This window comes from Sylvia atricapilla, chromosome 17 (assembly GCF_009819655.1).
Source record: "Sylvia atricapilla isolate bSylAtr1 chromosome 17, bSylAtr1.pri, whole genome shotgun sequence".
Classification (NCBI taxonomy): Eukaryota; Metazoa; Chordata; class Aves; order Passeriformes; family Sylviidae; genus Sylvia; species Sylvia atricapilla.
In genome coordinates, this window is record NC_089156.1 from 1779346 (window position 1) to 1807030 (window position 27685).

The 27685-nt window shown below is 57.8% G+C and overlaps 1 protein-coding gene across 1 annotated transcript in view; it reads left to right on the forward strand.

Annotated features, from left to right (window-relative positions):
* Positions 1-496: 496 nt before the first annotated feature.
* Positions 497-27685, forward strand: part of KSR2 (kinase suppressor of ras 2) — a 73919-nt gene continuing 46730 nt past the window's right edge. The window contains exons 1-4 of the mRNA XM_066331218.1: positions 497-673; positions 6717-6857; positions 7344-7494; positions 14241-14742. Of these exons, the coding sequence (XP_066187315.1) occupies positions 497-673; positions 6717-6857; positions 7344-7494; positions 14241-14742 (971 nt within the window). The remainder of the gene's footprint in view (positions 674-6716; positions 6858-7343; positions 7495-14240; positions 14743-27685) is intronic.

Genomic DNA, 27685 nt, shown 5'->3' on the forward strand with positions numbered 1-27685 from the left:
CTGTGCTGATGAGGATGGGGTGTTGATAAGGTTGGGGGCTGTGTTGATGAGGATGGGGTGTTGATAATTTTGGGGGGCTGTGTTGATGATGATGAGGATATTGATACGGTGCAGAGGGAGTTGAGGACGATGTGGGGGTGATGATGAGGATGCTGATGGTGGCCGCGGGGGCGATGCGGACGCCGCGAAGCTGCCGGGCCCGGGGGGTGCCGGCCCGGGGGCGTGCGGGGGTTCCCGCGCGGAGCGGCGCGCAGCGAGCGCGGCCCCGCGGAGCCGGAGCGCGCCGCCCCCGCCCCCGCCCCGCCGCGCCCGGGGGGGGGTAGCGGCGGCGGCGCCGCGCTGACGGCTCGGTGGGCACCGCGATGCTGCGGGCCGCGGCCGAGCGGGGGCTGAGCGGCGGCGGGGGCCGGCGAGCGGAGCCCAGGGAAGGGGGGGGGCCGCGGCGGCGGCGGGCGGAGGGGAGGGCGGGCGGGGGGAGGGGGGGGGACGGCGAGCGATGGATGAGGACAACATGACGAGGAGCGAGGAGCAGGAGCTGAGTCTGCAGAAGGCGCTGCAGCAGTGCGAGCTGGTCCAGAACATGATCGACATCAGCATCTCCAACCTGGAGGGGCTCCGCACCAAGTGCGCCGCCTCCAACGACCTCACGCAGAAGGAGATCCGCACCCTGGAGGTACGGGCCCGCCGACCCTCCCCGACATCGACACCCCCCCTCAGTCTCCCCCCCACACCCCCCCCGGGCCGCGGCGGGTTCCCCCGCGGCGCTGCGGTGCGCCCGAGTGAGGCTGCGCGCTCTGCAGGTGGCCCCGAGGTGGGTCCGGGACCACCGAACCCTCCTGCCGGGACCCACCGCGGGGGGCCCGGCGCCGGCCGCAGCCCCCCGGTATCCTCCCGGCAGCCCCCGGCATCCCCCGGCCCGGCTGCGTCCCTCCCGCGGCTTCCACCGGCCGGCAGGCGGCATCCCCCGGCCCACCTGCGTCCCCCGGCCCACCTGCATCCCTTCCCCCTCCCCGCAGTCCCCGGCCCGGCCGCATCCCTTCCTCCGGGCTGCTGCTCCAGCCGGGCTGCCTCCCATCGGCCCACCTGCACCCCTGCTGCCTGGCTCCATCCCCCCAGCCTGGCTGCATCCCTTTCCCTGGACTGCATCCCCTCGGCCCACCTGCATTCCGTGTGGCAGGCTGCATCCCACGGGCCTGGCTGCATCCCTTCCACCAGGCAGCATCCCTTGGGCCTGGATGAATCCTTTTCCCTGAGCTGCATCCCCTCAGCCCACCTGCATCCCCTCCAGCAGCTCCAAGTGTCCCAGCTGGCTGCATCCCCGTGTCCCACCTGCATCTCTCCCACCAGGCAGCAGCCCCCTGGCCCGGCTGCCTCCTCCCCTCCCCACTCGTGCCTCGGAGGGGATGAGGCTCCCCTTGGAGCGTGCTGAGCCCCCACTGGGGTGAATTTGGGGTTCAGGAGGAGGTCGGTGGGCTGTGGTGGGCAGGGACTGGCCAGGGATTCCCAGGCTGAGTGGGATCCCTGCAGCTGGCACGGAGAGAGGAGAAGCGAGGCCGTGACCCTGGGGAGACGCCAGCGGGGCTGTGCTGGGGCTGTGGGGGCGGCTGACGCGGAGCTGGGGCTGTGGGTGGGGGGATTTCTGAGCCTGATCCCACTCGGGCCTTCCAGCTGGTCCTGCAGCCCCTCTGTGGGGCAGCTCTTGGCTCTGGACCATGACTGGAACACCCTGTCCTGCTGCTTTTGCTCCCGAAGTTCCTGGGCGCCGTGGGAACATTTGGGGTGTCACCACGTCACTGCTGTGCCACTCTTGGGAGGACCCCCGGCTTGGGGTGCAGCTCCCTGCTCTGCATCCCAGCTTCTGCTCATTCCCGCTCCCATCCTGCTGTCACCTCCCCTTGATCCCATCTCAACTCTCCATGTGAGGGGCTGGGAGCTGTTGGTCCTGGAGCCGCCTTGTGAGAGGGATAACAGGGTTTTTGGGGTGTGCTGGAGACTTTTTGGGATGCAGGCAGGCTCCGAATCCCCAGCAGAACCTGCCAGGAGGTGCAGGATCCAGGAGCTCATCCCACATGGAGCGATGGCCTCGTTGAGGACTCCCTGCCTGTGTCCCGTGGACATGGAGGGGAGCAGGGGGGCGTGGTGGAGCCAGCCTGGTGGGATGCTCCTTCCCAGCATCCCAGTGCCACTGGGGCAGCTCGGCTGGGGCTGGATGAAGGGTCTGGCAGTGGTTAAGGGGGTGTTATCCTAAAAACGCTCCCAGGGAAGCACCTCTCCAGCCCCTATGGATCACTCAGCGCCAGCCACGGGGAGCCCCGGCATTGCCATCCCTAAAACACTCCCAAACAGGGAGCTTGGGATGTTCCAGCCAAGGATATCCCTGCTGACACTCTCTGGTTGTTTGTCACCTCAAACCCAGGGTGATTCCCGCAGGGGGAGTGAATCCAGGGCCACATGCCCGATGCCAGCCCTGGACTGGCTCCTGGCGTTGTCTTGGGTTGCCACCGGCGTCACTGGGAGCGGAGCTTGGCCCTGAGTCCCCAAGTCCCCGAGTCTCTGTGTCCCTGAGTCCCTGCTGCCACCATCACGTCCCAAGGACGTGACACAGACTCCGAGGCCTCACTCGGCACCTCTTCCCTTCCCATCTGGTGGCAGCAGAGCGGGGCCAGGCAGTGCCACGGCAAAGGGGGGTGACCTGGGATGTGGCACTGGGAGGGCACCGGGGACAGTGCCCAGCCCTTGTGTCAGCACCAGCCTGGAATAAAATGGGAGAATCCCCTTTTTTTGGTCAATTTTCATAGGCTAAACCTTGATTTTGCTGGATTAATAGAAGTTTTTCCCTTCCTTTTTTGTTTTAAGCCACCTTAAGGTAGACGGTAGCTCCCATCCTCCTGCATCCTGCCGTGCAGTGTTTTTGGGATGGGTACCACAGCTGCAGCCTGGTTCCAGTGGCAATCCTTGGAGCTGGGAGGATTTTTGGGTCTTGCTTATGCCTTGGGACAGGTTCCAGTGGGAACCAAGGCAGCAGCTGGGATAAACCACCTGGGGTGGGAATTGAGACTGGTTTGCTTCCTATGGGGCAGCATCCAGAAGGAGCTGAGTGTTCATCCCTCAGCCCTGCCTGGTCTGTGGGGATTTATCCCTGTCCAAGTGTGCCAGTTGGGCTTATGGCTCTAAATTTGGGGTTGGGGTGCAAAGAGGGATAAGGGGTGCTGCGTTCTGTGGAATTTGGGAACAGCAGAAGGAAAGTTTGCTCAGAGCTGGGCGATATTCCCGACTGTCCCAAAGCACCGTTCTGTCCGTGGGGTTAAACCCCATCCTAATGTCAAAACGTGGGTCAGGGCTCCCAGGACAACCCCAGGATCAACACTTCCCTCTCCCAGGGCTGCCGTGCTCCTGCCAGGAACAGGGAACTCCCCCAGGATACTTCTGGCTGCTGTGTGGTGAGGATGGGAAGAGGCTCCAAGGAAAGAGCTCTGGCCATTCCCAAACTTCCACAGACTGGAGATGCTGTTCCAGCACTGGGATTTGCCCAGAGCAGCTGTCCAAGGCAGTGTCCAAGGCCAGGCTGGACAGGGCTTGGAGCAGCCTGGGATGGTGGAAGGTGTCCCTGCCCATGGGGGAACTGGATGAGCTTTCAGCTCCTTCCAACCCAAACCATTCCATGATTTTGTGATTTTCACTGCCTGAACGTGTGGATTCTCTGGTGTCTCATGCCACGGGTGAGCACAGAGCACTTCTCCCGGAGCTGCACCCTCCCAGGCTGCTGGATGGAGACATTTCAGCTCCTGTATTCCCAGCAAAATCCCCAGGGACCGTTTAGCATCTCCCGAAATAAAGAAGGCGCAGAGCCAGAGACATCTCACAAGCCCAACAGCACCTTGGGAGAGCCCTGAGAGGGAAAATAGAACCGTGGCAAGGAATTCCCCTGCCCCAGGCTGCTCCAGGTGCCTCTGGAATAACAAGCCCCTTGGTGGGAGCTGGGGGACGCTGCTCCGGTCGGGTTTCTCATCATGGAAAAAGATATTTAGGGGGTTCTTTAGGGGATTCTCATGCTCACTTCGTGGCATGAAGGCATCCCACGTGGATCCAGCTGGGATGGGATGGGGTGGGATGGGGTGGGATGGGCATTCCCGACTGCTCACCGGGTGCCACGTGAATGAACTGCCCTGCCCCGGGTTTTCCGCCGCCTGTCCCGGTCTCCAGGCAGGGCCGGTGCTGTCGCCAGCCCGGCTGACGTCAAGGATCCCGTTCCAGGGGGGAACAGCCGCCCTCCGCTCCCTGGAGACCGCCGGGGCTGGGGGGAGCAGCCGCTCGCGGCCGTGCTGGGTTTGGGATGAGCCGAGGGGAATTCCTGCTCGGGCTGATGGGATGGGATAAGGTTGGGAAATCCGGCTCCAACCCTGGGTGATCCCAGACCCACGCCTTGCTGGGGTCACCCAAAGTGACACGGAGTGGGGACATCGCTCCTGTGCTCGCCCCCGGGGCAGCAGGGACGTTGTTTTCCAAGGAGCTGGGGGGTTCCTGGAGCTGCTGGATCCTCCAAGGAGAAGGGAATCCCCGCGGTTTCTGTCCTTCAAACCAGAGCACCGCTCCTGCCTCCCCCCGGGCAGAGCTGGAGCAGGGAAAGGCGCTGGAAAGGTGGGAAAACAAAAGCTTTAGATCCCCTCCAGCAGCATCCCCAGCAGCGAATTCCCACAGCAGGAAGAAAGATCCCCACCCCTCTCCTCGTGCCTCCCGCCCGCTTCCAGCTGGGGAAACTGAGGCACGGAGGAACAAAGCAGGGGGAGATTGAGCCGCATCAGGAACATTCCCCACATTTGCTCCATCCTGGCTTTTCCTGCGGGATGGGGCCGTCTCCGTCCCTCCCCGTTCCAGCCCCAGCAGAACCGGCGGCTCTTGGATTTCACAGAGGGGGAGTTGGGGCTTCATTTTTATGATTTTTTTTTTTCCTGGCTGGAGCAAATCCATGGGCCAGAGCACCGGGGGGTCCCAGCGGAGTCCTCTTTTGGGTTAAAAACGACCCCTCCTGTCCGTCAAGGGCTGGGTGGGGGTGAGTTCCCCTCCCCTGGAAATGAAATTTCCTCCATTTCTCCCACTCTTTCCCCATTCCCAGCTCACCTCTGCACGGTGTGGTGGGGGCTGCCCTGTCCCTGTCCCCAGCTCCATTCCCACCCCTGATTTTGGCGCTGGTGATGCCGTGGTGGCTCAGACATCACCTTTATTCCCTGTGGGATCCCACCTGGAGGGGCAGAATGGAGAACGGGCTGAGGGCAGGATGTGCATTTCTCAGGAATTGCTTTTCCTGGTGTTTTGCTGCAGTCGTGTCCATGCAAGGGCATTTTTGGGGAGACAAGAGCTGCCTCTGGGTGTGTTCAAGGTGCCTGGGGCTGCTTCAGCTCCAAACGCCTGGAGCGCGTTTGGGATTCGAGATCCGGGCTGATCCCTTTCATTGTCTCTTTTGGGAATGTTATTCCTTAAATTATTCCCCTGGAAGTGGGGCAGGGCTCTGCAGAGCTGAGGGCTCCCTGCAGCCCCCCGCGGCCGGCTTTGCTGCTCCTGCCTCATCTTCGGGGCTTCATTTTCAGGAATTCATCTCTGGTAGCCAGGCTGAGGATGGGGAGAAGCTGCCAGGAGGGTGACAACCCTGTCCCCAGGCAGGAGGGTGACAACCCTGTCCCCAGCTCCTGGCAGGGCCGTCACCCACCTGGAATGTGATTTTGGGGGTGATGCCAACCCCTGTGGGTGTCACCAGTGGATGCGACGAGGGAAAGGACCGGGAGTGACGGGAAAACTCCCAAATCCCGCAGTGGGGTTCTCCTTTATCCCAAACCATCCCGTATTTCACCCATCTATTTTTGGGGTGTGCAGGAGCAGAGGCACAGCACCATCTAGTGCTGCCGGCGCCGGGGAATCACCCAGCTGGGAAAGCAGGAGCAGGAAATCCCAGCAGCTCCCAGCCCTGCTCTATATTCCCGGGAAAGGAGGGCAGGCGCTCCGCAGCTTTATTTTGGGAGCCGCCGGACTGCGGCTGGGAACGGCTTCGGCCTCGGGCTGCGAGGATTTGGGGGATTCGGGGGATTCGGGGGATTCGAGGGATGGTCCCAGCAGCGATGGGGCTACAGAGGAGCAGGAGGGGAGGCTCTGGAGGAGAGGAAGGAGGAAAGTTCGGGTTGGTGAGGGGGGAATGAGGAGAAAACGCCACGTTCCAGCCTCGGGATGTGATGCTGTGGCTGGTCCATCCCCGTGTAGGGTTTTTATGGGGTGTAAAAGAGCGGAGTGTGGCTTTTGAGGGATGTTCGGGGGGTCCTTGGCACCAAACCTGGTTGTAAGAGAGGGGACTGTGTCCTTTAGGAGCCCTTGGCGCTGAGGCTGGGGATGAAAGTGGGCAAAGTGTCCCGTGGGCGGCTGGACAGCGCTGGGATGGGGCAGTGCTCGTGGGAAAAGGGCTGCCTGTCCCCCCTGTCCCCCTCACACCCTCGGGGGCTTCCCAAGGGCTCTCCACCCCCTGAACGAGACCCCAGCGCTGCCTCGGGGATGAAGGAGCTGATAAAGGGATTTTTGGGGAGGGAAATTCCCTCTTGGACGCCAGATCTGGATGCTCTTGGCTGCAGGAGCCCGGCAGGGGCGTTTTGGGGCAGAATTTTGGGCCTTGGGATGGGGCAGGGTGAGAGCTGCCAGTGGGGGGAATCCCACCAGGGTTTTCCCTTCTTTTCCAGAGCAAACTGGTGAAGTATTTCAGCCGGCAGCTGTCCTGCAAGAGGAAGGTGGCCCTGCAGGAGCGCAATGCCAAACTGGAGGGCTTCCCCCAGCTCCTGCACTGGTTCCGCATCGTCGACATCCGTAAGGAGGTGATGGAGGTACGGGCGGGGCGTTCCCACCTGGAAACGGGATTTTCCCAGGGGGTTGCGGGTTCTTGGCCCCGCCCACCAGCGAGGACACCCCGTGCGTGTCACATGGACCCCTCGGCAGTGGGGACATCCCCCATCAGTGTCACCATCAGCGTCCTCCTGCAGCTGAGGGGTGAAGTGAGGGAGTGGCAGCCAAAGGCACTCCCACCCCCAGGGAAAAGGGAATTCCGTGATGGAGCTGCACGTTCCCGACCTGGGATTGCTTTTCCTGGAGCTCCCAGATGTTCAGCTGGGTCTGGATACGCCTAAAACTAGAAAAACTGGAGAGAAAACTGAAGTTCCTACGGGTTTTCTTGGAGATTCAGGTGGAAAACGGATGGGTTTGGGTCCGTGCTCTGAAGGAAATGGATTGTCCCCGGTGTTCCCCGAGGTTCAGAGGATGCCCCGGGGTGGTTTATCCTTCCTCCCTCATTCCTCGGCCCATTCCTCCCCCAGGAAATCGCCCCTGGGCAGCTCAGCCTGGAGGATCTGCTGGACATGACCGATGACCAGGTCTGTGCCACCGTGGAGAAGTTTGGGGCCAACAGTGAGGAGTGTGCCCGGCTGAACGCGTCCCTGTCGTGCCTGCGCAGCGTCCACAAGTCTGGTCAGTGACCTCTGTGCCCCGGGGCTGGGTGACACCCTCCTGCCGTGGTGGCACCAGGAGTGTGGCGTTAATGCAGGTGGCGGCAGAGCTCCCGCTCCCCGGGGGCTGCACTCATTTCCTGAGGGAACATCTGGGAGCTGCTCTGGGAGCGGCCCTGGGAGAAGGATTTGGGGGTGCTGCTGGGTGAGAGCTGGGACCCCAAATTCCCCCCGTGCCCTGGGCTGAGCCCCCAGTGTGGGCAGCAGGAAAGGAGAGGGGGATTCTGCCCCTCTGCCCTGCCCAGGTGAGACCCCACCTGCAGAGCTGCCCCTGCCTGTGGGGTCCCAGCATGGGAACGATGTGGAGGAGCTGGAGTGAGGCCAGAGGAGGAGCTGCTCCCAGGGCTGGAGCCCCTCTGCTCTGGAGCCAGGCTGGGGGTGCTCACCTGGAGAGGAGAAGGCTCCAGGGAGAGCTCAGAGCCCCTTCCAGGGCCTAAAGGGGCTCCAGGAGAGCTGGAGAGGGACTGGGGACAAGGGCTGGAGGGACAGGACACAGGGAATGGCTTCCCAGTGCCAGAGGGCAGGGCTGGATGGGATATTGGGCAGGAATTGTTCCCTGGCAGGGTGGGCAGGCCCTGGCACAGGGTGCCCAGAGCAGCTGTGGCTGCCCCTGGATCCCTGGCAGTGCCCAAGGCCAGGCTGGACACTGGGGCTTGGAGCAGCCTGGGACAGTGGGAGGTGTCCCTGCCCAGGGCAGGGGTGGGACTGGATGAGGGTCTCTCCAAATCCAGCCCATTCCGTGACTCTCACAGGGTCCCCTCACCCGCCGTGCCCGCAGTCAGGAAGCTCTGACACCCGACCGGCCCAGAGCGGAGCCCCCCATCCCCAGCCCCGTTCCCGGGAATGCCCCAGCCCCGCCCGCCCTTCCCGGCGCTGCCCGCGGCTCCCCGGGCGGTGGCAGCAGAGCTCCGCTCCTCAGCCGCTGCACGGAGCCGCTCCGGCTGCAGCTGCGCCGGCACCGCGTCCAGCCGAGCCGGGATGGGTCACAGCGAAATCGTTTGGGTTGGAAAAGATCCTTTAAGAGCGAGTCCAGCCGTTCCCCAGCAGTGCCAAGGCCACCAGTGCCCCATGTCCCCAAGTGCCAGCCACATCCACACGGGTGTTAAATCCCTGCAGGGATGGGACTCCAGCCCTGCCCTGGGCAGCTGTGCCGGTGTCTGACCATCCTTTTAGTGAAGGAGTTTCCCTCAAATTCCACCCTGAGCCTCCCCTGGCCCAGCCTGAGGCCGTTCCCTCTCCTCCTGTCCCTGTTCCCTGGGAGCAGAGCCCGACCCCCCCGGCTGTCCCCTCCTGGCAGGGAGTTGTGCAGAGCCACAAGGGCCCCCTGAGGCTCCTTTTCTCCAGGCTCAGCCCCTTTCCCAGCTCCCTCAGCCTCTCCTGGGGCTCCAGTCCCTTCCCCAGCTCCGTTCCCTGCCCTGGACACGCTCCAGCCCCTCTGGCACAGCCCATCCCCATGGATGGCACCACAGAACCAACAGTGGTGCCAGCTCGGGGTGGTCACTGCCAGCACAAGGGGTGGTGACTCTGGGGCAGCAGCAATCCCCTGATTTGGGGACCCCAGACCCCCATAATTTGGGGACCCCAGGACCCTCTGTCTGGCCCCTGGCCCCTCTAGAGGGGCTCCTCCAACACAGCTCATCCAGGGGTTGGCAGGCTGGGAATGAGCCCGGCTGGGTTTCCTGCTGCCCTTTGCAGGTGTGGAGCAGCCCTTGGGGACAGCAGGGGACAGTGCCTCGTCACAGGGATGTGACACAGTTTCAAGGAGGGGCAGCTTTGTGGGAGCAGCAGTGTCCCCAGAGCACAGAACGTCCCACAGAGGGATCCCAGCTCCCGCCTGTTGAGACCTTGGCCACATCCACCCGTTCTGGTGCTGGATCCTCTCCAGGCTTCCCATATGGCACCAAGTGGCAGTGCCACCCTGTGCTGGGGACAGTGGGGCGAGGTGAGGCTGTCTGAGCCCCGCCTGCCATTCCCTGGGGATCATCCCCCGGCTCCAGCTCCCTAAATCCAGCTCCCGCCTCCCTCCCTTCGGCATTTCCATGAAGCGCCTCTGCCGTTTGAGGCAGGTGCCTCCCTGGGAGCCCCGGGAAGGCTCTCAGCTGCCCTTTCTTTAAACACCTCTGACTTTTAAAGGCTGCTCCAGACAAATCCCACTCTCCCCCTCTGCCCTCTCGGCCCAGGGAGTTCCCTGCTTTGGAAAATCCTCCTTGGCCTTTGGCTCGGCAGCTGAAGGGAAGTTTCTCTGGTTCCTCCGGAGTTTTCCGGCTGGAGGAGCTGGAAGTGCCGGAGGTCTGTGGGATGCTGCTGCTCCATTTGCTCCCTAATGGGGCAGCTGGTGGGGCTGCCAGCATTCCTGGTGGTCCATTGGATCTCGGCAGGAGAGAACCGGCCGGGCATGGAGTGTTTGTCTTTCCCGGCGCTCCATTTAACTCCATCCATCATCCCGCTGCTCCCGGCGGCGGCGGCTGCTCCATCCCTTCGGCATTGCCGGGATGCTGCCGTGGCCATTCCTGCCCTGCCGGAGCTGGAGGATCAGGATCCTTGGAAAGGCCAGCTGCTGTGGGTCCGTGCCACGCTGGAGATGCATTGTCCCATGGATGACACAGCCTTGGGGACAGGGAGGTGACAGGCAGAGCCCTGAGGAGTGCAGGAGCTCCCAGGCAGCGGAGGAGACCGAATCTCCCTGAATTTCTTGAGGATTTGGGGGCGGGAAGCTCCACCAGGGGGGCTCCCTGTTCCCTTCCTCTGCCAAGCAAACGGCTCCATCCCAGGAATTCCCCCTCTTTTTATCCCCTGGGAAATCAGGAGCAAAGTCCCTGCCCCTCTCCTGCTGGCAGGGAGTTGGGAATAGTGGGATTTCTGGCCAGGGAAGGGCGGGATGTTCCTTGGCTGCCTTGGGCTGAGGGTGGGCAGCGGGAGCCGCTCATCCCGCCCAGCCAGGCGGGCTCCAGATTCCCTATGGTCCAGGCAGCGCATTTGGGAGGGATGTGGGATTGGCACGGGCAGAGCAGCACTGCTGGGACCTTGGGAATATCCCCCTGGGCTGTTGGGGACTGAGCAGTGCTGGGGTTGTGGCTTTGGGGTGGGCTAAGGGGGTGCTGTGCTGCTTTCATCCATCCCTCCATCCATCATCCCTCCATCCATCATCCCTCCATCCATCCGTCCATCCACCCATCCCTAGATTCCAGGGATATTGAGCTGCTGGCTGGCTCCATGGCTCCATGACGGTGAGGTTAGCACAGCCCCGTGGAGCTGTCTGGAAGTTTTTAGGATGGGGATAAAAAGCATCCCGGGATGGCAGCAATGCTCTCTTTGGATGCAGTGTTGGGATTTTGCATCCATTGGGATACGAACAGCCCCCCCAAAGGAGCCCTGAATACACCTCAGTAATGCCTTTTAATCTGCGTTTTAGCTGCATTTTATCTCCTTGAGAGGCAAGAGATTGTCCTCATCCTAAAAATGTCATTAATGAACAAGTTGCATCCTCCTTAGAAGCCGGAATTCCTTGGCAGGAGCCGCAGAGGCCAATTCCGAGACGCCAAGATTTGTATCCATAAAGCAGGAATGAGGTTCAGGATTAACCTTTCCCATCCATCTTTATTTATTGAGTCGTTAATTAGAAGGCTCTAATTTCCCAGGCTGCCCCTGCCTGGGCGGGGAGCTGGAGGCTGTTTCATGGAGATGGATTTTGCCGGGATGGGCTCGGAAAAGGAGACACTTCCCCAGTCTGGGAGCATCCCGGGGCCAGCAGGGAAAACCCCGGAGCATCCCCTAAATCAGAGCAGTGAACCCACATCAACCCCCCGCTTTGGGGTGTTAACAGCGCTGGGGCGGGTTTTCCTCCGATGTGGATCCGTGGGAGTGGGGTTTTGTTATCGGGTTTGATCTCGGAGTGGGATTAATTCAATATTAATTTAATATAAATCTGAGCGCAGCTGCGGCCTGAGGAGTTGATGGGGTGTGACTGCTGAGGGATGTGCGGAGGTTATGAAGTGTCCTACCGGGAAAAACGAGCGGGAATGGAATATTTATGAGCCCTGGGAAGGCTGAGGGTGGCCCGGGGACAGCGCGGGCTCAGGCAGGGAAAAGCAGGAAAAATCCCGCTTTGGAGGGAATTTGGGAGCCGTGCTGGTGTGCTGGAGGGGAGGGAAGAGTCGATATCCCCGTGCTGCCAAGCTGGGTGATCCCAGCGTCTGTTCCAGAGGGATGTGGCTGCTGGGACTGTGAGGGCTCCCAAAACCCCCTGGGCAGTCCAAAACCTCCGCTTTGCTCCCCTGGGAGCAGCTTTGGGGAAGGGAAGGAGCACTGGGAGCATCCCGAGGAGCAGCTGGGATGCAGGGCTCCCACGGGAATACCCAGAAAAACACGCCTTGCTCTTTGTTGTTTGTGACGGGTGGGGTTTTCCATCTCTGCATCCACGAGCTGCATCCCAGCGCTGCCTCCTCTTCCCAGGAGTTTCTTTTCCTGTTGGTTTTTTTTTAATGGAGTGGTTCGGGAAAAGTTTTCCTGACGAAGTGGGGCGGAGGAAGGGATCCGAGGGGATTAATGACACCAACCTCATCCAAAGGGAGCATCCACAGGGACAGGAGAGGTGGCCCGTGGGGCTGGGGCTGACATCCAAAAAACACCTAATATTTGGGATCGAAACAACACCCCGAAGCTGTGAGGAGCAATCAGACCGTCAAGGCGCAGAGGAGACTTTCGCTCCGTGCCGGATCTTCCCGTGGTTTTCCCGCCGGGAACCAGCGCAGCAGCAGCCGGGAGGGAGCGGAATCCGCCAGCCTTTAACAGGCTTTGGAGCGAGAGGAGCTTTGGGATATTTTTGTTGGTTTTTTGGTGGTTTGTTTTTTTCCCTGTTAAGCGCATTCCCGGTTTAAGCTGATCCCATCAAGCGCAATGCTCGATACCCGCCGCCTTCCTGCTCCCCGACCTTTTCCCGGGGCTTTTAAGCCGGGAAAAAACCAACCCGGGGCTTGTTTTTATTCCCGGGAGCCTCGGCCGGGACACGGCGGTCACGGAGATCCGCACCGCATCTTCATTAACGCCGCTAATTAACACCGGGCTGGCTCGGCCTTATGCAAATCAAGGCGAGCGAAGCGGCCAATGGGAAGAGCAGGATTTGCATAGGCGCGCCGTGATTTGCATACACTGAGATTTTTAAATTTTTTTTTTTGGTAAATATTTTTTATTATTCTTCTTTTTAGCTTGGTTTATTTTTATTTCTTCATCTTAGTAATTAATAATTTATTTTAAAACATTTATTGCTTTTATTTTATTTTATTTTTTATTCTAACTTTCATTCATAACATTTTTGTTTCTTTTTATTTGTTTGTAGTTCCATTGATTCTAATTAATTTGTTTTAATTTTTAGAGTTTTAAATTATTATTTTTACTTTATTTTGATTTCTTTTTAATTTCAGTTAAATGATTTTAATCTAAACCCTTTAAATTATTATTTACTTATATTTTATTCTAAATAATTAGGTTTAATTTCTAAAAACAATATAATTTTATTGACATTAATTTCTCATTAATGCTAATGAATTAATTTTAATTTTTAAAGTTTTTAATACTGTTTTATCTTTCATTCCGTTGCTGATACATATTTTTTAACATTTTACAATTACTTGGGAATTTTTTATTGTTACTTAAAAATATTTTACAATTATTCAGGAATTTTTCGCTGTTAATTTTTTCATATATTGCAATTATTTTGGTATTTTTTAATTACAGGGCCCTCATTATACAAATGGCACAGATGGGGGGGAGACGGGGCATCAGCCTGGGCTGGGGGAGGGCTGTCACCATCCCAGTGCCACCATTGGGGGTGGCCGTGGGAGCTGGTGATGGTGGGGACACGTGGGGACACCTCCAGCCCTGGAAAATCCCTCACTTGGAGCGCTGAGGCTCCAGAGGGGGATCTCCAGAAAGCTGTCAGTGTCCCAACCCTGGAGGTGCCCAAGGCCAGGCTGGACAGGGCTTGGAGCAGCCTGGGATGGTGGGAGGTGTCCCTGCCAGGGCAGGGGTGGCACTGGATGATCCTGTGGGAATCTCTGTGGTGTTCAGGCCACCCAGCCCTCTGCTCTGGAGCCAGGCTGGGAGAGCTGGGGGTGCTCACCTGGAGAGGAGAAGGCTCCAGGGAGAGCTCAGAGCCCCTTCCAGGGCCTAAAGGGGCTCCAGGAGAGCTGCAGAGGGACTGGGGACAAGGGCTGAAGGGACAGGACACAGGGAATGGCTTCCCAGTGCCAGAGGGCAGGGATTGATGGGATATTGGGCAGGAATTGTTCCCTGGCAGGGTGGGCAGGCCCTGGCACAGGGTGCCCAGAGCAGCTGTGGCTGCCCCTGGATCCCTGGCAGTGCCCAAGGCCAGGCTGGACACTGGGGCTTGGAGCAGCCTGGGACAGTGGGAGGTGTCCCTGCCCATGGCAGGGACGGGATAAGATGATCCCTAAGGTCCCTTCCATCCCAAACCATTCCTAGATTCTGTAACACAGAGCAGCTTCTTGCTGGGATGCAGTGCCAGGGTAGAATCAGCCATGGAATATGGGTGGGAAGAGACCTTTGGGATCACCTCGTTCTGTGGGCAAGGACTCTTTCACTAAACCTGCTCCCAGCCCCATCCACATCCCTCAAACCCTTGCAGGGATGGGATCTTTAACATCCCGGCCTCTGCCGCACCTGATGGCCGCCTCTCTGTGCTCTCTGCAGGCGGGAGCCTCTCCAAGCAGGACTGGACCATCCAGTGGCCGAGCACGGAGCCGGGCAAGGAGAACAGCCCTGGCTGCCCCGCGGAGCCGGGCCCCTGGGGCAGGACACACCCGAGCCCCAAGGTGCAGCCCAAGTGCGGGCAGCATCACTGCCACGCCGCCTCGGCGTCCCACGGGCCCATGTACACGCACGTGGACCGTCTGACCGTGGAGGGTCACCCGGGGCTGTGCCCGCCGCTCGAGTCCGGCCACCGCTCGCTGCCGCCGTCGCCCCGGCAGCGGCACGCCGCTCACACCCCTCCGCGCACCCCCAACATCGTCACCACCATGACCCCGCCGGGGACCCCGCCCGTGCGCCGCAGGAACAAACTGAAGCCCCCCGGGACGCCCCCGCCCTCCTCGAGGAAGCTGATCCACCTCATCCCGGGATTCACGGCGCTGCACAGGAGCAAATCCCACGAGTTCCAGCTGGGGCACCGCGTGGATGAGGCGCACACCCCCAAGTAAGTGGTGGGCCCGGGTTGTTGGTGCGTGTTGGTGGAGGGGATAAATCTCCTGGCAGCGCCTCGGGAAAACACATTCATCCCTAAATGTCGGCGTCTTGGCCGGAGGTTTCCTGTGGAAATTCCTTTTTTGAGGCTCCTCGCAGCGGGGATGTTGTGGGATGGTGCCGGTTCTGCTCCCCCCGGATCTCATTTTGGGTTGCATGGGGAGCACCCAGGGCTCGGGGATTGTTGGCTGACATGCCGGAATGTGGGATGGGCGGGCTGGGTTTTCCAGCTGCTGCACGGGAATGGTCGGGAGAACTGCCGGAGAGAGACGGGAATAATCACCTTCCAGCTGAACAGTGGGTATATGGATTTATAAATAATCCTTATGGAGAGGACGGGTTATGTGCTGGAGACCCCCGGGATCTTTCCCGTCCCTGGCGGTGTCGGGACTCTGCAGGTCTGTCACATCCCCGCTGCTCCTGCTCTGCGCCTCCGGTGCCGGCAGAGGCTGCTGCTGTGCCGGGAAAGGATTCCCTGGCATCGCCACAGTCGCTTCCCATCCCTTTCCACCCCTCTTGGTGGCCCTGCTCGGAAAACCTTTCTCCTGCCGTGGCACGGGGTGGCAGACGGGACTGGTGGCCGCTTTGGGGACATCACCTCCTTTCCCTGAGGGTGTTTTGGGGCGGAGCTGGCTCCCAAAACAGGATCTCAGGACAAACTGCTCTTTTCGTCCCCGAATTTGGGGTTCTTGAGGAGAAAAAGGCTGTGCCAGAATCTCGGGGAGAGTGTCCGGAGGGCTGTGGAGGGAGCAGGGATGCCCTGGCACAGCTCAGGCTCTCCGGTCTGTCCCTGATGTTCGGGCAGCTCCAGCTGGGACATGGGCAGGGTTAAAGCCCCGGAGGTGCCCCCAGAGCCTGCCCTGGAGCTCCCCTTGTTGGGGCAGAGGGAAGCGAGGCGTGTTTGGGGGTGGCAGATGCGTCTGGTGGCCTCAGCATCGCGGTGTCACTCGTCCCCCGGGCTGTGACAGCCATCGCTGCACCCGATGGGGGCGATCATCCAGCATCTTTTTCCCCCGAGCTGGGAATTTTGGAGTCCAAAGGCTTTTAGCTTTTGGGAACAAAGCCATTTCAGCTGGAAAATGCCTCCTGGAGGGCCACCCTCCGCCTCGTGCTTAGGCACTGGAAAGAAGTGTTTGCTCTGTTTGTCCCCAGGAGCATCCCCGTGTCCCCAGGGCGCGTTCCTAGGGAGCGGCCTCTCCCTTCTCCCGCTTTTGTCGGCATTCCAGCCCCCATCCCTGCCCTGCCCTCAGCTGGAGAAGGCCTCACCGAGGCCAGAGCTTCCCCTGTTGGATCCCCAGGCTGGTCGCTGGATGTTCCCTGATGATCCTGAGCTGAAGTGGCCTGGCAGCCCTGGGAAGGGAGCCCTGGAGACGCTGGGAAAACGGGCTGTAGTCAGTCAAGGATCGAAGGAATTGGGGTTTGGGCTGGAAGGGACCCTAAAGCTCATCTCATTCCAAGGGCAGGGACAGCTCCCAGCACTCCTGGTCACCCTGACATGGAGCTGGGACACCAGCTTCGGACACCATCATATCTTCTGGCCGCTGTATCCCAGTGCGGGGATGAAATGCCTGGAATTCCCTGCCAAGGGAAAGGTGTGGGGATGGAAATGTCACACGGAGTGACACAAACACAGTGATGTCCCCTCTGCCTTCATCGCTCTCCACCTTCCCAGGTGCTAAAAGCAGCTGTGGCTGCCCCTGGATCCCTGGAATGTCCAAGGAAGGTTGGACAGGGCTTGGAGCAGCCTGGGACGGTGGGAAGTGTCCCTGCCCAGGGCAGAGGTGGCACTGGATGAGCTTTAAGGTCTTTTCCCACCCAACCCATTCCATGATTCCTTTCCCTGGCTGCAGCCAGTTTTCCCAGTGTCTCCAGTGCTCTCTTCCCAGTGGGCAACTCCAATTCCTGATTAGGGAATTAATCAGGGGAAGAGCCAATATTGACAGGGCCCCGTTGTGCTCCAGGGGCCGCTGCGCCGGGTTGGATCCGGATTCCTGCAAACCTCTTGGAGAAGCAGGGAAGTTCATTTTCTCTAATGGCACTTAATGATTTTGCAGGAGACAACCACTAAATCCTGCCTGCTAATCCCATTAGCGCTTCGGGATTGTAATTAGTGCGTTAAAGAGGCAGCTTCGTCTTTTGCTCCTCTTTTTTTTTCCAGCACAGCCTTGCTGGAGTGGGAGCTGTTTATTAGCCTGGATGAGGTGGAAAATGCCTGGCACGGATAAAAAGTGGATTAAAATGGAAATATTTTCAGGCTCTTCTCAGCTAATTGTTATTTTATGGCTGTGGCCATGGAATTTGAGGACAGGGGTTTTTTTAATGTCATACTCCTGTGTCCCCCAAGTCCTCTGTGCTTCCTGCAGGAGCGGGCTCATCCCTGGAAGAGGATCTGGGACCTTCCCTGGTCAACCCTTTCTGCTTTTAGTTGTGCCCCTGGGCTCTTGAGTTGCTTTGGATTAGGGCTTTCTGTTCCCTGCCCTGTTCCAGCACAGAAGGAGGGGCTGGACGTGGACAGCCGAGAGTGTGAGGACACTCCTGGGATCCCGAGTGCTGGGTGGGGTCTCCTGGAGTGATCTGGGGTGGAGATTTCCCCCTTCCTGCCTGTTCTCTGCAAGGATCCTTCTGACACCCTCCCAGGAGAGAGGCTGGTGTCCCTCAGGCTGATGTATGGAATGGTTTGGGTGGGAAGGGACATTCAGGACAGTCTTGTCCTACCCTTGCCATGGCAGGGACACCTCCCACTGTCCCAGGCTGCTCCAAGCCCCAGTGTCCAGCCTGGCCTTGGGCACTGCCAGGGATCCAGGGGCAGCCACAGCTGCTCTGGGCACCCTGTGCCAGCCCTGCCCACCCTGCCAGGGAACAATTCCTGCCCAATATCCCATCCAGCCCTGCGAAGCCATTCCCTGTGTCCTGTCCCTTGTCCCAAGTCCCTTTATCTCCTCCCCAGCTGAGGATGGGGTGAAATGGGCTCTGGGGAGCCAGGGGTGACTTTGGCAGGAGGAGAAATCAGTCTCCCCATGAGCTGTGGGTCGGGATTGATGGAATGGAGCCCTCAGGGTTCTCCAGGGCTGCTCCCCCCGGATTTTTCCACCTCGGCGGCACAGACAGAAAATAAAACACCACCATTTATTTGTGACAGCAGCAGCAGCAACCGGGTCCCCTCCAGAGCAAGGCCACCGTGTACTCCTTGATTCTCGATGACAGCTCATAAACTCCTTTGAATGTTGTGTTTTGGATCTTATTCCCAGCGTTTAATCCATCATTTCTGTGTGCCGAGACCTTCTGAGGCACGGGTTAAGTTTTTATTTTTGTTGGTTTTTTTTGGAGCTCCCAGCCTCCAATTTTCCTTCATGGAGTCTCCAGCTGCTGACCGTAACTCTGAGGTACGGAACATTACTCCTGAAAAGATCCCCTGACTTCCATAAATCCACAACCCATAAACATCTCAGGAATGGTCCTGAAACGGAAACAAAACATTGAGAGTGGCTGATAATATAATGCCCATTTAATACCTCATGAATTCCACGGGCCATTGGAATCTCTCCTGGATAGTTAATGATTATCCATCAGCCAGGAGCCAGGGAAGAAACAAACTTGGAATGGGAGGTCTTAAAAATCCATTAGTTGAGGAACAGAAGTCCAGCTCGTGTGTTAACCCTTGGAAGGGTGTCCAGTGGATCTCTGGAGGCAGGAGCTGCCCTGGGCTTGGTGCTCTTTACCTCAGACCCATCCTTTGTCCTCTGACCTCTGCCTAGACCCACCCATCATCCTTGGACCCACCCTTGGACCTGGCCTTCATCTTTAGACCTGCCCTTGAACCCATCCTCCACCTCTGGACCCCTCATTAGACCTGGCCTTTGTCCTTTGGCCCATTCTTTGACCTTTTCTTTATACTTAGACATATCCATCATCCTTGGACCCATCCTTGGACCCATCCTTCATCACTAGACCCGTCCTTGGGCTCATCCTGGGATCCCTCATTAGGCCCATCCTTCATCCTTTGGCTTATACCTGGAATTTTCCTTTGTGCTAAGAACTATTCCTCATTTTTAGACCCATCCTTAGACGTGTCCTTCCTCTTTAGGCCTGTCCTTGATCCCACCTGTCAGCCTTGGACCCCTCCTTAGACCCACCCTTGGAACCATCTTTTATCCTCCCTTCTTTGATCCATCCTTTATCCTTTGGCTCGGACTTGGACGTTTTCTTTGTATTTAGACCTGCCCTTCACCCTTAGATCTACCCTTAGACCCATCCTTCCTCTTCAGACCTGTTCTTGGACCCACCCTTCATCCTGGGACCCCTCGTTAGAGCCATCCTTAGACAGATCCTTCATCCTTTCACCCTTATTTGGACCCCTCCTTCATCTTTAGGCCTGTCCTTGGACCCTCATCCCTGGACTCCTCATCAGACCCACCCTTGGATCCATCCTTCCTCCTTTAACCCACTCTTTGTCCTTTGGCTCATCCTTAGGCCCCTCCTTCATCCCTGGAGCCCTCATTAGACCCACCCTTCATCTTCTACCCCCTCCTTCTTCCCCTGACCCATCCCTGGACCCATCCTTCTTTCTTTGACCCCTCTAAACCCATCCTTTGTCTTCAGGCCTGTCCTTTGACCCACCCTCCGTCTTCAGACCCCTCCTTAGACCCATGCCCTGACCCACCCTTTGTCCCCTGGCCCTTGCCAAGGGGAGCTGAGCCCAAACCCTCACACACATCTGTGTCCCAGCTGTGGCTCCTTCTGCCACGCTGCTGTCTGGCCAGATCCATGAACTCCGTGGCCCTCAAGGAACATCCTCTGGGAAGCAGCTGGAGAGGGGGGTCAGGGCATGACCCGACCTGGCTGAGCCCGGGGACGTGCTGAGCTCCAGCGTGGAGCAGCTGCTGGACAGGACTGGACATTTTTGTGGTGCACCTAGGTCAGGTTTGGGCTGGGACCAGGCTCCTCCAGCCCAAGGCAGCTGGATTTTGGCTAAATTTTCCATGGATTCTCCTTATTCTGTATTGTTGCAGTGACATTCCAGGTGTGGATGTTTTCCTGCTGGTCCAAAGCCTTCTGAGGGTTCGTTTCCTTCCCTTTTGCCCCATTGGCACCGAGGTGTTTTTGTGGGGGGATTTTTCCAGACTGGGATGAGGATTTCCTGGCTGGGTGAAGCCAGACGTGAAGTTCAGATGTGAACTGGTGATAGAGCACAGCCCCATTTTCTCCTTTTCTTTTTTCCTTGTCTTATCTCCAACTTGAACTCTAGACCCTTTCTGTCCCGGGGGTGTTTTTCTCCATCCCACATCACAAATTCCAATGACAATGGGATATTCCCTGTGGCACTTGGCCGAGTCTAGCACCCAACCGGGGCCAGAGGGCAGAGAGGTGAAAAACTGAATCCCAGACCTCCAAAAACCTGGGAGCAGAGAGGGGAAAAACTGAATCCCAGACCTCCAAAAACCTGGGAGCAGAGGTGTCCATCGCCCCACCCCACCGAGCAGCCCGTGCTTAGACTGTGCCTCACATTTAATCACTTCAGCTGGTCCTAAATAGGCCCTGATGGGTCATTAATTCTGCTGCTCTCAACCTTGATGATAACGACGTCTCCCCTTGTAGCAGTTGCCCTCCACCTGGTGGATTGATTATTGGATGTTCCACATGGGTGGGATTGGGGAGAGCGGCGTCCAGGCGGCTCCTGTGACATCCCCCAGCTCTGGGCAGGAGCTGGGCTCCTGGCACTGGGGGTGAGCAGGAGGTGGATGTTTGCAGAGCAGGTGGATGCAGCAGGACGTTGCCAACATGTGGGAATAATCCATATGGAGCATCTTCCCGAGGTGGCACCTGGCTTGTCCCAGCCCTGGGGTGGCAGCAGGAGCAGGGCAGGGCCCAGCCCGTGTCACTCACCTCAAACCTTGGGGTCAGTTTTGGGTACCTTATGAAAATACAGACCTGGAGGGGCTGGAGCGTGTCCAGGGCAGGGAACGGAGCTGGGAAGGGACTGGAGCCCCAGGAGAGGCTGAGGGAGCTGGGAAAGGGGCTGAGCCTGGAGAAAAGGAGCCTCAGGGGGCCCTTGTGGCTCTGCACAACTCCCTGCCAGGAGGGGACAGCCGGGGGGGTCGGGCTCTGCTCCCAGGGAACAGGGACAGGAGGAGAGGGAACAGCCTCAGGCTGGGCCAGGGGAGGCTCAGGGCGGAATTTGGGAAAAGTTCTTCACTAAAAAGGAGGTCAGGCCCTGGGACAGCTGCCCAGGGCAGGGCTGGAGTCCCCATCCCTGGGGAGACGTGAAAACTGTCTGGATGTGGCACCTGGGGACATGAGAGGACTCCATGATTTCAAAGGTCTTTTCCAACCTAAAGGATCCTGTGGTTCCATGATCTCCACACTGTGTTATTTATCCTGAACACAGAGCCCCAGCCTGGAACTTCTGCCAGGGGGAGAGAGTGGAAGTGCGGGAATTTGGAGAGCAAAATTTGGAGAGCAAAACGAGCAGCATCTCTCCCTGTGCTTCCAAATCATCCCCGTGATTAATCTCGCGGCTGTTGCCGGTGAGCCAAGGCTGTGGAGCTGTGCACAGCTCCTGGAACGTGTCCAGCCCCCTCAAAGGATGGTTTGCACACCGTGAGGTGACAGTGATGAGTGGCCCCCGTACCAACCTGGCTCCGCGCTGGAATTATCCCACTGCTCCGGGCTGTGGCGCTCCTTAGGAGTGTCATTAATGTTAATTACGGCCCTGCAATTCCATCCAGAGGCGCTGGAGCTTTACCGTGCTCAAAGGAGAAACTTCTCACCGTGTCCTTTAATGAGGAGTTGACGCTCCTTTCAAAGCCAGACAGGCGTGAGGATGAATTTAGATAAGGATTAAGATCCTGGGAGAGGTGGCACAGCATTCCTGGGGTCTGCTGTGCTCCCCCGGGCGGGCCAAGGGGCACGGACAGGGCACAGCTCTGGGCAGGGGCTGGTGGGGTGCCCAGGGGAGGGATCAGCCCTGTTGGTCTGGGCAGAGCCTCAGCTCTTCCCGGCTCTGTCTTCCAGCTGGGAGGTCATCTGGAGAGAGCTGTGCAGGGCAGGCAGGGGGCAGCTCCCCTGTTCACGTCTCTGCAGGTCCAGGGGCCAGTGGGAGCTTCTCTCCACGCTCCTGGTGTCCCACCCCTCAGCCCCTGGGGTGGCCCAAGGAGCTGCTGGGCTGGCCAAGTGCTCCAGGGAATTCCTTGGCAATAATGGGGTGAAAACCAAAAGCAGGGAATGCTCTTCAGAGTCCAGAGGAGGCCACAGAGCTGCTCCCAGGGCTGGAGCCCCTCTGCTCTGGAGCCAGGCTGGGAGAGCTGGGGGTGCTCACCTGGAGAGGAGAAGGCTCCAGGGAGAGCTCAGAGCCCCTTCCAGGGCCTAAAGGGGCTCCAGGAGAGCTGGAGAGGGACTGGGGACAAGGGCTGGAGGGACAGGACACAGGGAATGGCTTCCCAGTGCCAGAAGGCAGGGCTGGATGGGATATTGGGCAGGAATTGTTCCCTGGCAGGGTGGGCAGGCCCTGGCACAGGGTGCCCAGAGCAGCTGTGGCTGCCCCTGGATCCCTGGCAGTGCCCAAGGCCAGGCTGGATGGAGCTTGAAACACCCTGGGATAGTGGAAGGTGTCCCTTCCACCTGGAATGGGATGAGCTTTAAGGTCCATCCTTCCATCCCAACTCATTCCATGATTGCCCACTTCGGTGGTGGATCTGCCCCACCCGGCTGAGCTTGTCTGCGGCTGGGGAAACCCCCTCAGGATGCCCCGGGGGCTGAATCCCTGTGGAATTTCCCCCACCTGAAGGAGGCTCAGCCCCAGCAGCCCTGGCTGGCCCCAGCTCACCCTCCCTGCCCTGGTGTGGCCCTCAACAAACCGTAACGGTGGCAACCAAGAAAACAGAAGGGGCTTAATGAGAAACAGCCCCAGCTCCAGGATCCTGGCAATTACCTCTTCCAGCTCCTTCCCACCCGTGTCTGCTCCCAGTGCTGGTCCTGCAGCCCCCTCTGCAATCCCAGGAGGAGGAGGAAACCTGTTTGGCTCCAACTCCCTTCCACGAATTTCCCAGCTTTCTAATTTGCAGCTGTAATAAAAAAGTTCCACTTTGTGCTCGGAAAAGAGAATAATAGATCAGTCAGACTCGAGCCTGGAAATTCAGGCATCCAGGGAAGTGGGGACAGGCACTTGGATAAATATTTAACTGCCGAGGCTTTGATATGAAGGAGCTGCTTTTCCTCTGGCCGGGGGAGGGAGGGTTTGTTACCTCTTTATGGGAATGAGGAGGATAAATGGAACATCTGGAGGATATTCTGTGTTTGTTTCTCTATATCAGCCCCAGCATTGCGTGGAGCTTGTTCAGGTTTGGATGGAGATCGAAGGAATTGCAGCTCTTCAGGCAGGTTCAAAAACTCCACTACCTTGAATCCTGAAAATCCTTAAGAAGCTGGTGCCATCCTTGCTGCACAGGATTTGGGATGTGGGAGGGCACTGGGATCCCGCTGGGATGGGAACTGAGTGTTTATCCCGGTGTCAAATGTGACCTGGTGCCTCCTTTCCTGCCTGAGACACCTCCAGCTGTGCTGGGTTTGATCCCAGCTCTCCAAGACTGTTTGGGAATGCTCAGGCTCCTTAGCCAGGATGGGTTTTTTAATGGTTTATTTGGGAATCCCTGAAGAAAAAGGTCGGATTTTTTCCACCTCTGTGCCAATGTGGGAACAGGAAGGGAGAAGTGGCAGAAGTTCTGGAGAGGAGCTTTGGTAAAGGCCACAGGGAATGGCTTCCCAGTGCCAGAGGGCAGGGCTGGGTGGGATATTGGGCAGGAATTGTTCCCTGGCAGGGTGGGCAGGCCCTGGCACAGGGTGCCCAGAGCAGCTGTGGCTGCCCCTGGATCCCTGGCAGTGCCCAAGGCCAGGCTGGAACACTCTGGGATAGTGGGAGATGTTCCTGCCCATGGCAGAGTTGGGATAAAATGATCTTCACACTCCCTTCCAACCAAATCGTTCCTGCATGAAAAAATTCCCAGGTGAATCCGAGGGGTTTCTTCCTTTCTCTGCCATTCCAAGGGACGCTGCTGGACGGGGGCAGCACTTCACCTGCTCCTTGCTCTGATTTAATCGGGAATATTGTGCAATTAAACCACGCCAAAAGCCATAAATCTTCAGGGCAGAATCCTGGCTGGGGCCACACTCTCCGATCTTTAATCCTCTGCAGCTGAAAAACCAATGAGAGGATTTTTTTTTTTTTCCCCCCACTCTATTTCCCTTCCTTTAAGAGCAATGCTTGTGAGGAAATTGGTGTGTGCTGGTGAGGAGCAAAGCGGTGAATAAAACATCACCTGGCTCCAGTGGCTGCACGGGCAGCTCCTGCCTGGCGGTTAAATTTTAAATTAAACCCGGTTTAATTTTTTTTTAATGGAAGTGACAACAAATGCCCGCAGAGCAGGTTGTTACTTCCTCAATTCCCAGGTTTTCTTTAAGAGCTGGGCATGGAGGATGAGCCCTGCCAGGGGCTGGGGGATGGTTGCGGCGCCCCCTTTGAGATCCTTTTTGGGATGAGCCGTGTTCCAGGGGCAGCACAGCGCTGTGCACATTGGATTTTTACTCCGTGTAACACGCGGATCCCACTGTGCCCATCCTCATATTCCAGCGTCTCCCAGCCACCAAATCACCGGGGGACATCCCGGCAGGGCAAAACCTGGTCCGGAGCGGGCTCCTTTCTGTGGAAGCCCGCAGCAGCCACAGCCCGCGGCACGGCTGTCGGTGCCTGGGCTCCGAGAGGAGTGACGGGCCCTTTGTCCCGGTGTCTGCTCCTGTTTTTCAGCGCCGGCTGAAACCCTGTGTTTGTTTTCCCCCCAAGCCGGTGACGGGCGTTTGACTGATCCCAGCGAGCAGGCGGGGATGAGCCATTCAGGCGGGATTGACACCCAAAGGGATTTGCATTAAACGCTTCAAATTCGCTCCGCTTTTTCTTTTCTTTTTTTTTTTTTTTTTTTAATTTTTTTTAATCCATCATTATATTTTTAGCAAATTCCTGCATGAAATTACGGCCCTGATCGTTGGCATTCACCTGTCTGAGATGGAATCGCTCCCGGCGAGCGGCGCGGATTTTTCCCGAGCATCCCGAGGCAGGAATTAGCCCCGATGCTCCACGAACTGTGCCCTGGGGGGTTGGTTTGGGCGCTCCCCACCAAGGGATGCGCGGGATACAGGAGGAAAATGAGGAATTCTGCCGAGGGGGTGGTGAAAGGTGAAGGAGAGGGGGATGCTGGGAGATGGTGGTGCGGGCTCACCATGTGCCAAGGGCTGGGACGTGGGATTTTCGGAAAGGTTTGGGAAGCCAAGGAACAGGGACTGATCCCGATGTGCTGCTGGGGAGCCTAGGACCTGCAGCGAGGGGCAGAATCCCGGGAATACTCGGCTTTGGAGCCTCCTGGAGCAGGGATGAGGATGGGACAACTTTGTCAAGAAAAAAAAAAAAAAAAAAAAAAAAAAAAAAAAAAAAAAAAAAAAAAAAAAGTGGGTGATATCCAGATTTTGGGATCTGCTCCAAATCTGGCAGGAAAGGAGCCCTTGTCCCTGTGCTGGCATTTTCCTGCCATCCCTGGAAGATGCTGTGGGCGTCCCTCAGATTTTGGGGGACTCCAAACCTCGAGATGGACCAGGCGCGGTCCTCACTGCCCCCTCAAAACCCTTCGGAGCCAAAATCAGAATATTTGCTCCATAACCAACTCCCCACTCCTCCTTCGCCTGGAGACTCGTTTTGGGAATTATCCAGCTGTGACTGGGGGGAAATAATCCTTCTCGGGGGCCGGGAGGGATCAGCACCATCCAAATCCACCTGAAGGGCCCCTCGGGCTCTCCCTGGGCTTCCCTGGCTGCTCCTTCAGCCATCAATCCCAGCCGTGGTTTGGTGGGAGCGCTCACCTTTTCCAGCTCTCCAGAAGGGCTGGAATGCCGCTAAACGGGGGATTAGCGCGGCAGCCCCGCCCCGAGCAGCGGAGTGAGACCCGGCTTCATCCTCTGATCCAGCTGGGATTTATCCAGCCGAGATTCCCAGCAGTGAGGGAATCCTGCCTCCCTTTCTTGACGCAGTTGGGCCTTATCCATATGGAAAATTGAAATTAGACTGATGTTTTCCCTTGGGGTTTTTGTTTTGTTGGGGGTTTTTTTAGTGGGGTGGGCTTTATTTATATATATATATATATATATATATTGGTCGTGGTTTTTTTGTTTTGTTTTGGTTGGTTGGTTTTTTTTGTTTTGTTTTGGGTTTGATTTTTGGTTTTGGTTTGGTTTGGCTTGGCTTAGTTTGGGTTTTTTTATCCCCCTTTTTGCCTCTGCTGTCCTTGCAGAATTGGGAGCCTGGCACAGGGAATGGGGCTCCTCCTGCCCAGCTGGGATGGGGAATTCAGGCTGGGAGGACCAGGATGCATTTCCAGAACGTTTTTCCCTACTTTGGGAAATGAGGGAAGATGGAGATGTTTGTCTTGGGCACTGCCAGGGATCCAGGGGCAGCCACAGCTGCTCTGGGCACCCTGTGCCAGGGCCTGCCCACCCTGCTAGGGAACAATTCCTGCCCAATATCCCATCCAGCCCTGCACTCTTTTAGCTTAAAACCATTTCTCTTTGTCCTGTTGCTCTCTGTGGAATCATGGAGTGGTTTGGGTTGGGAAGGACCTTGACGATCATCTCATTCCAACCTGTGTGGAAAAGTAGATGGATGAGGGATGGATGGATGGATGGAGGGATGGCTGATGGATGGATGGATGGATGGATGGATGACCCCTCATGGAAGCAAGTCCTTTATGAAGTGCCCATGACTGCCCTCACTCTCCACCCCTGCCCCAAGGATGGTTTTTGATCCTTTTTGACCCAAGAAGCCCCAGACAGGGCTTGGTTTGCTCCATGTCCCTCAGGCACTCCTTGTCCCCACCCCAGGCGACAGGATCCCCTGTCCCTATGAGCCCCCTGTGCCAGGGGGTTTTCCATGGCTGAGGATGCTCCTTTTCCTCTCTGGGCTTTGGTTTTTGTTCCCCTTCCCTCAGGACAGAGATCAGGGCCGTGAGCAAACAGGCAGCCAGCCCAGTCACTCAGTGTGGATCCTGGTGTTTATTACTCTTTATTATTTTTTCTTCTCCTGAAGAAACAGAGAGAGGGGAAAAAAAATATCTCTCTGTCCAGAATCACTCATCCTTCCTAATAATGAGAGCTGTCAGCAGCCCTGCTTGGCGAGGAAATGATGCTCGCAGTAAATATTTGGTCTGGAACTGATTTATGGGTGGAAAAAAACGAGATTAGTGCTTAATCACTGGCTTTCAGGAAGGGCTTTGGGCCGGGGTTGAGCTCAGGGGAGCTGGGGCCATGCCAGAGGAGCAGCACTGGGATTTTTGGTTGGGTTAGGATTGAGCAGCAGCAGTGCAGGGGATGGACTGGATTTGAGGCCGCCAGGCAGGGCTGGATGGGATATTGGGCAGGAATTGTTCCCTGGCAGGGTGGGCAGGCCCTGGCACAGGGTGCCCAGAGCAGCTGTGGCTGCCCCTGGATCCCTGGCAGTGCCCAAGGCCAGGCTGGACACTGGGGCTTGGAGCAGCCTGGGACAGTGGGAGGTGTCCCTGCCCGTGTCCTTTAATGAGCTCTGATGTCCCTTCCCACCCAACCCACTCCATGACCATCAGCTGTGGGGCTGACCCCAGGCCAGGAGAGCTGGACCAGCCTGGAACCATCTGCCCCATCCTGAACCCAAAGAGGTCCTTGCAGCCACCCTAAACACAGCAGCAGCTTTCCTGTGTGAGGAAATAATTAACTTATTAGAGGATGGTTTAATTTTCGTCATTAAAGAGGCCATTTCCTATCGCCTGGCAGTGCCAGATGCCCCCAGGCACCGCTGGGAGTGGTGGGAGATGTTCAGTTCCTGAACTCCA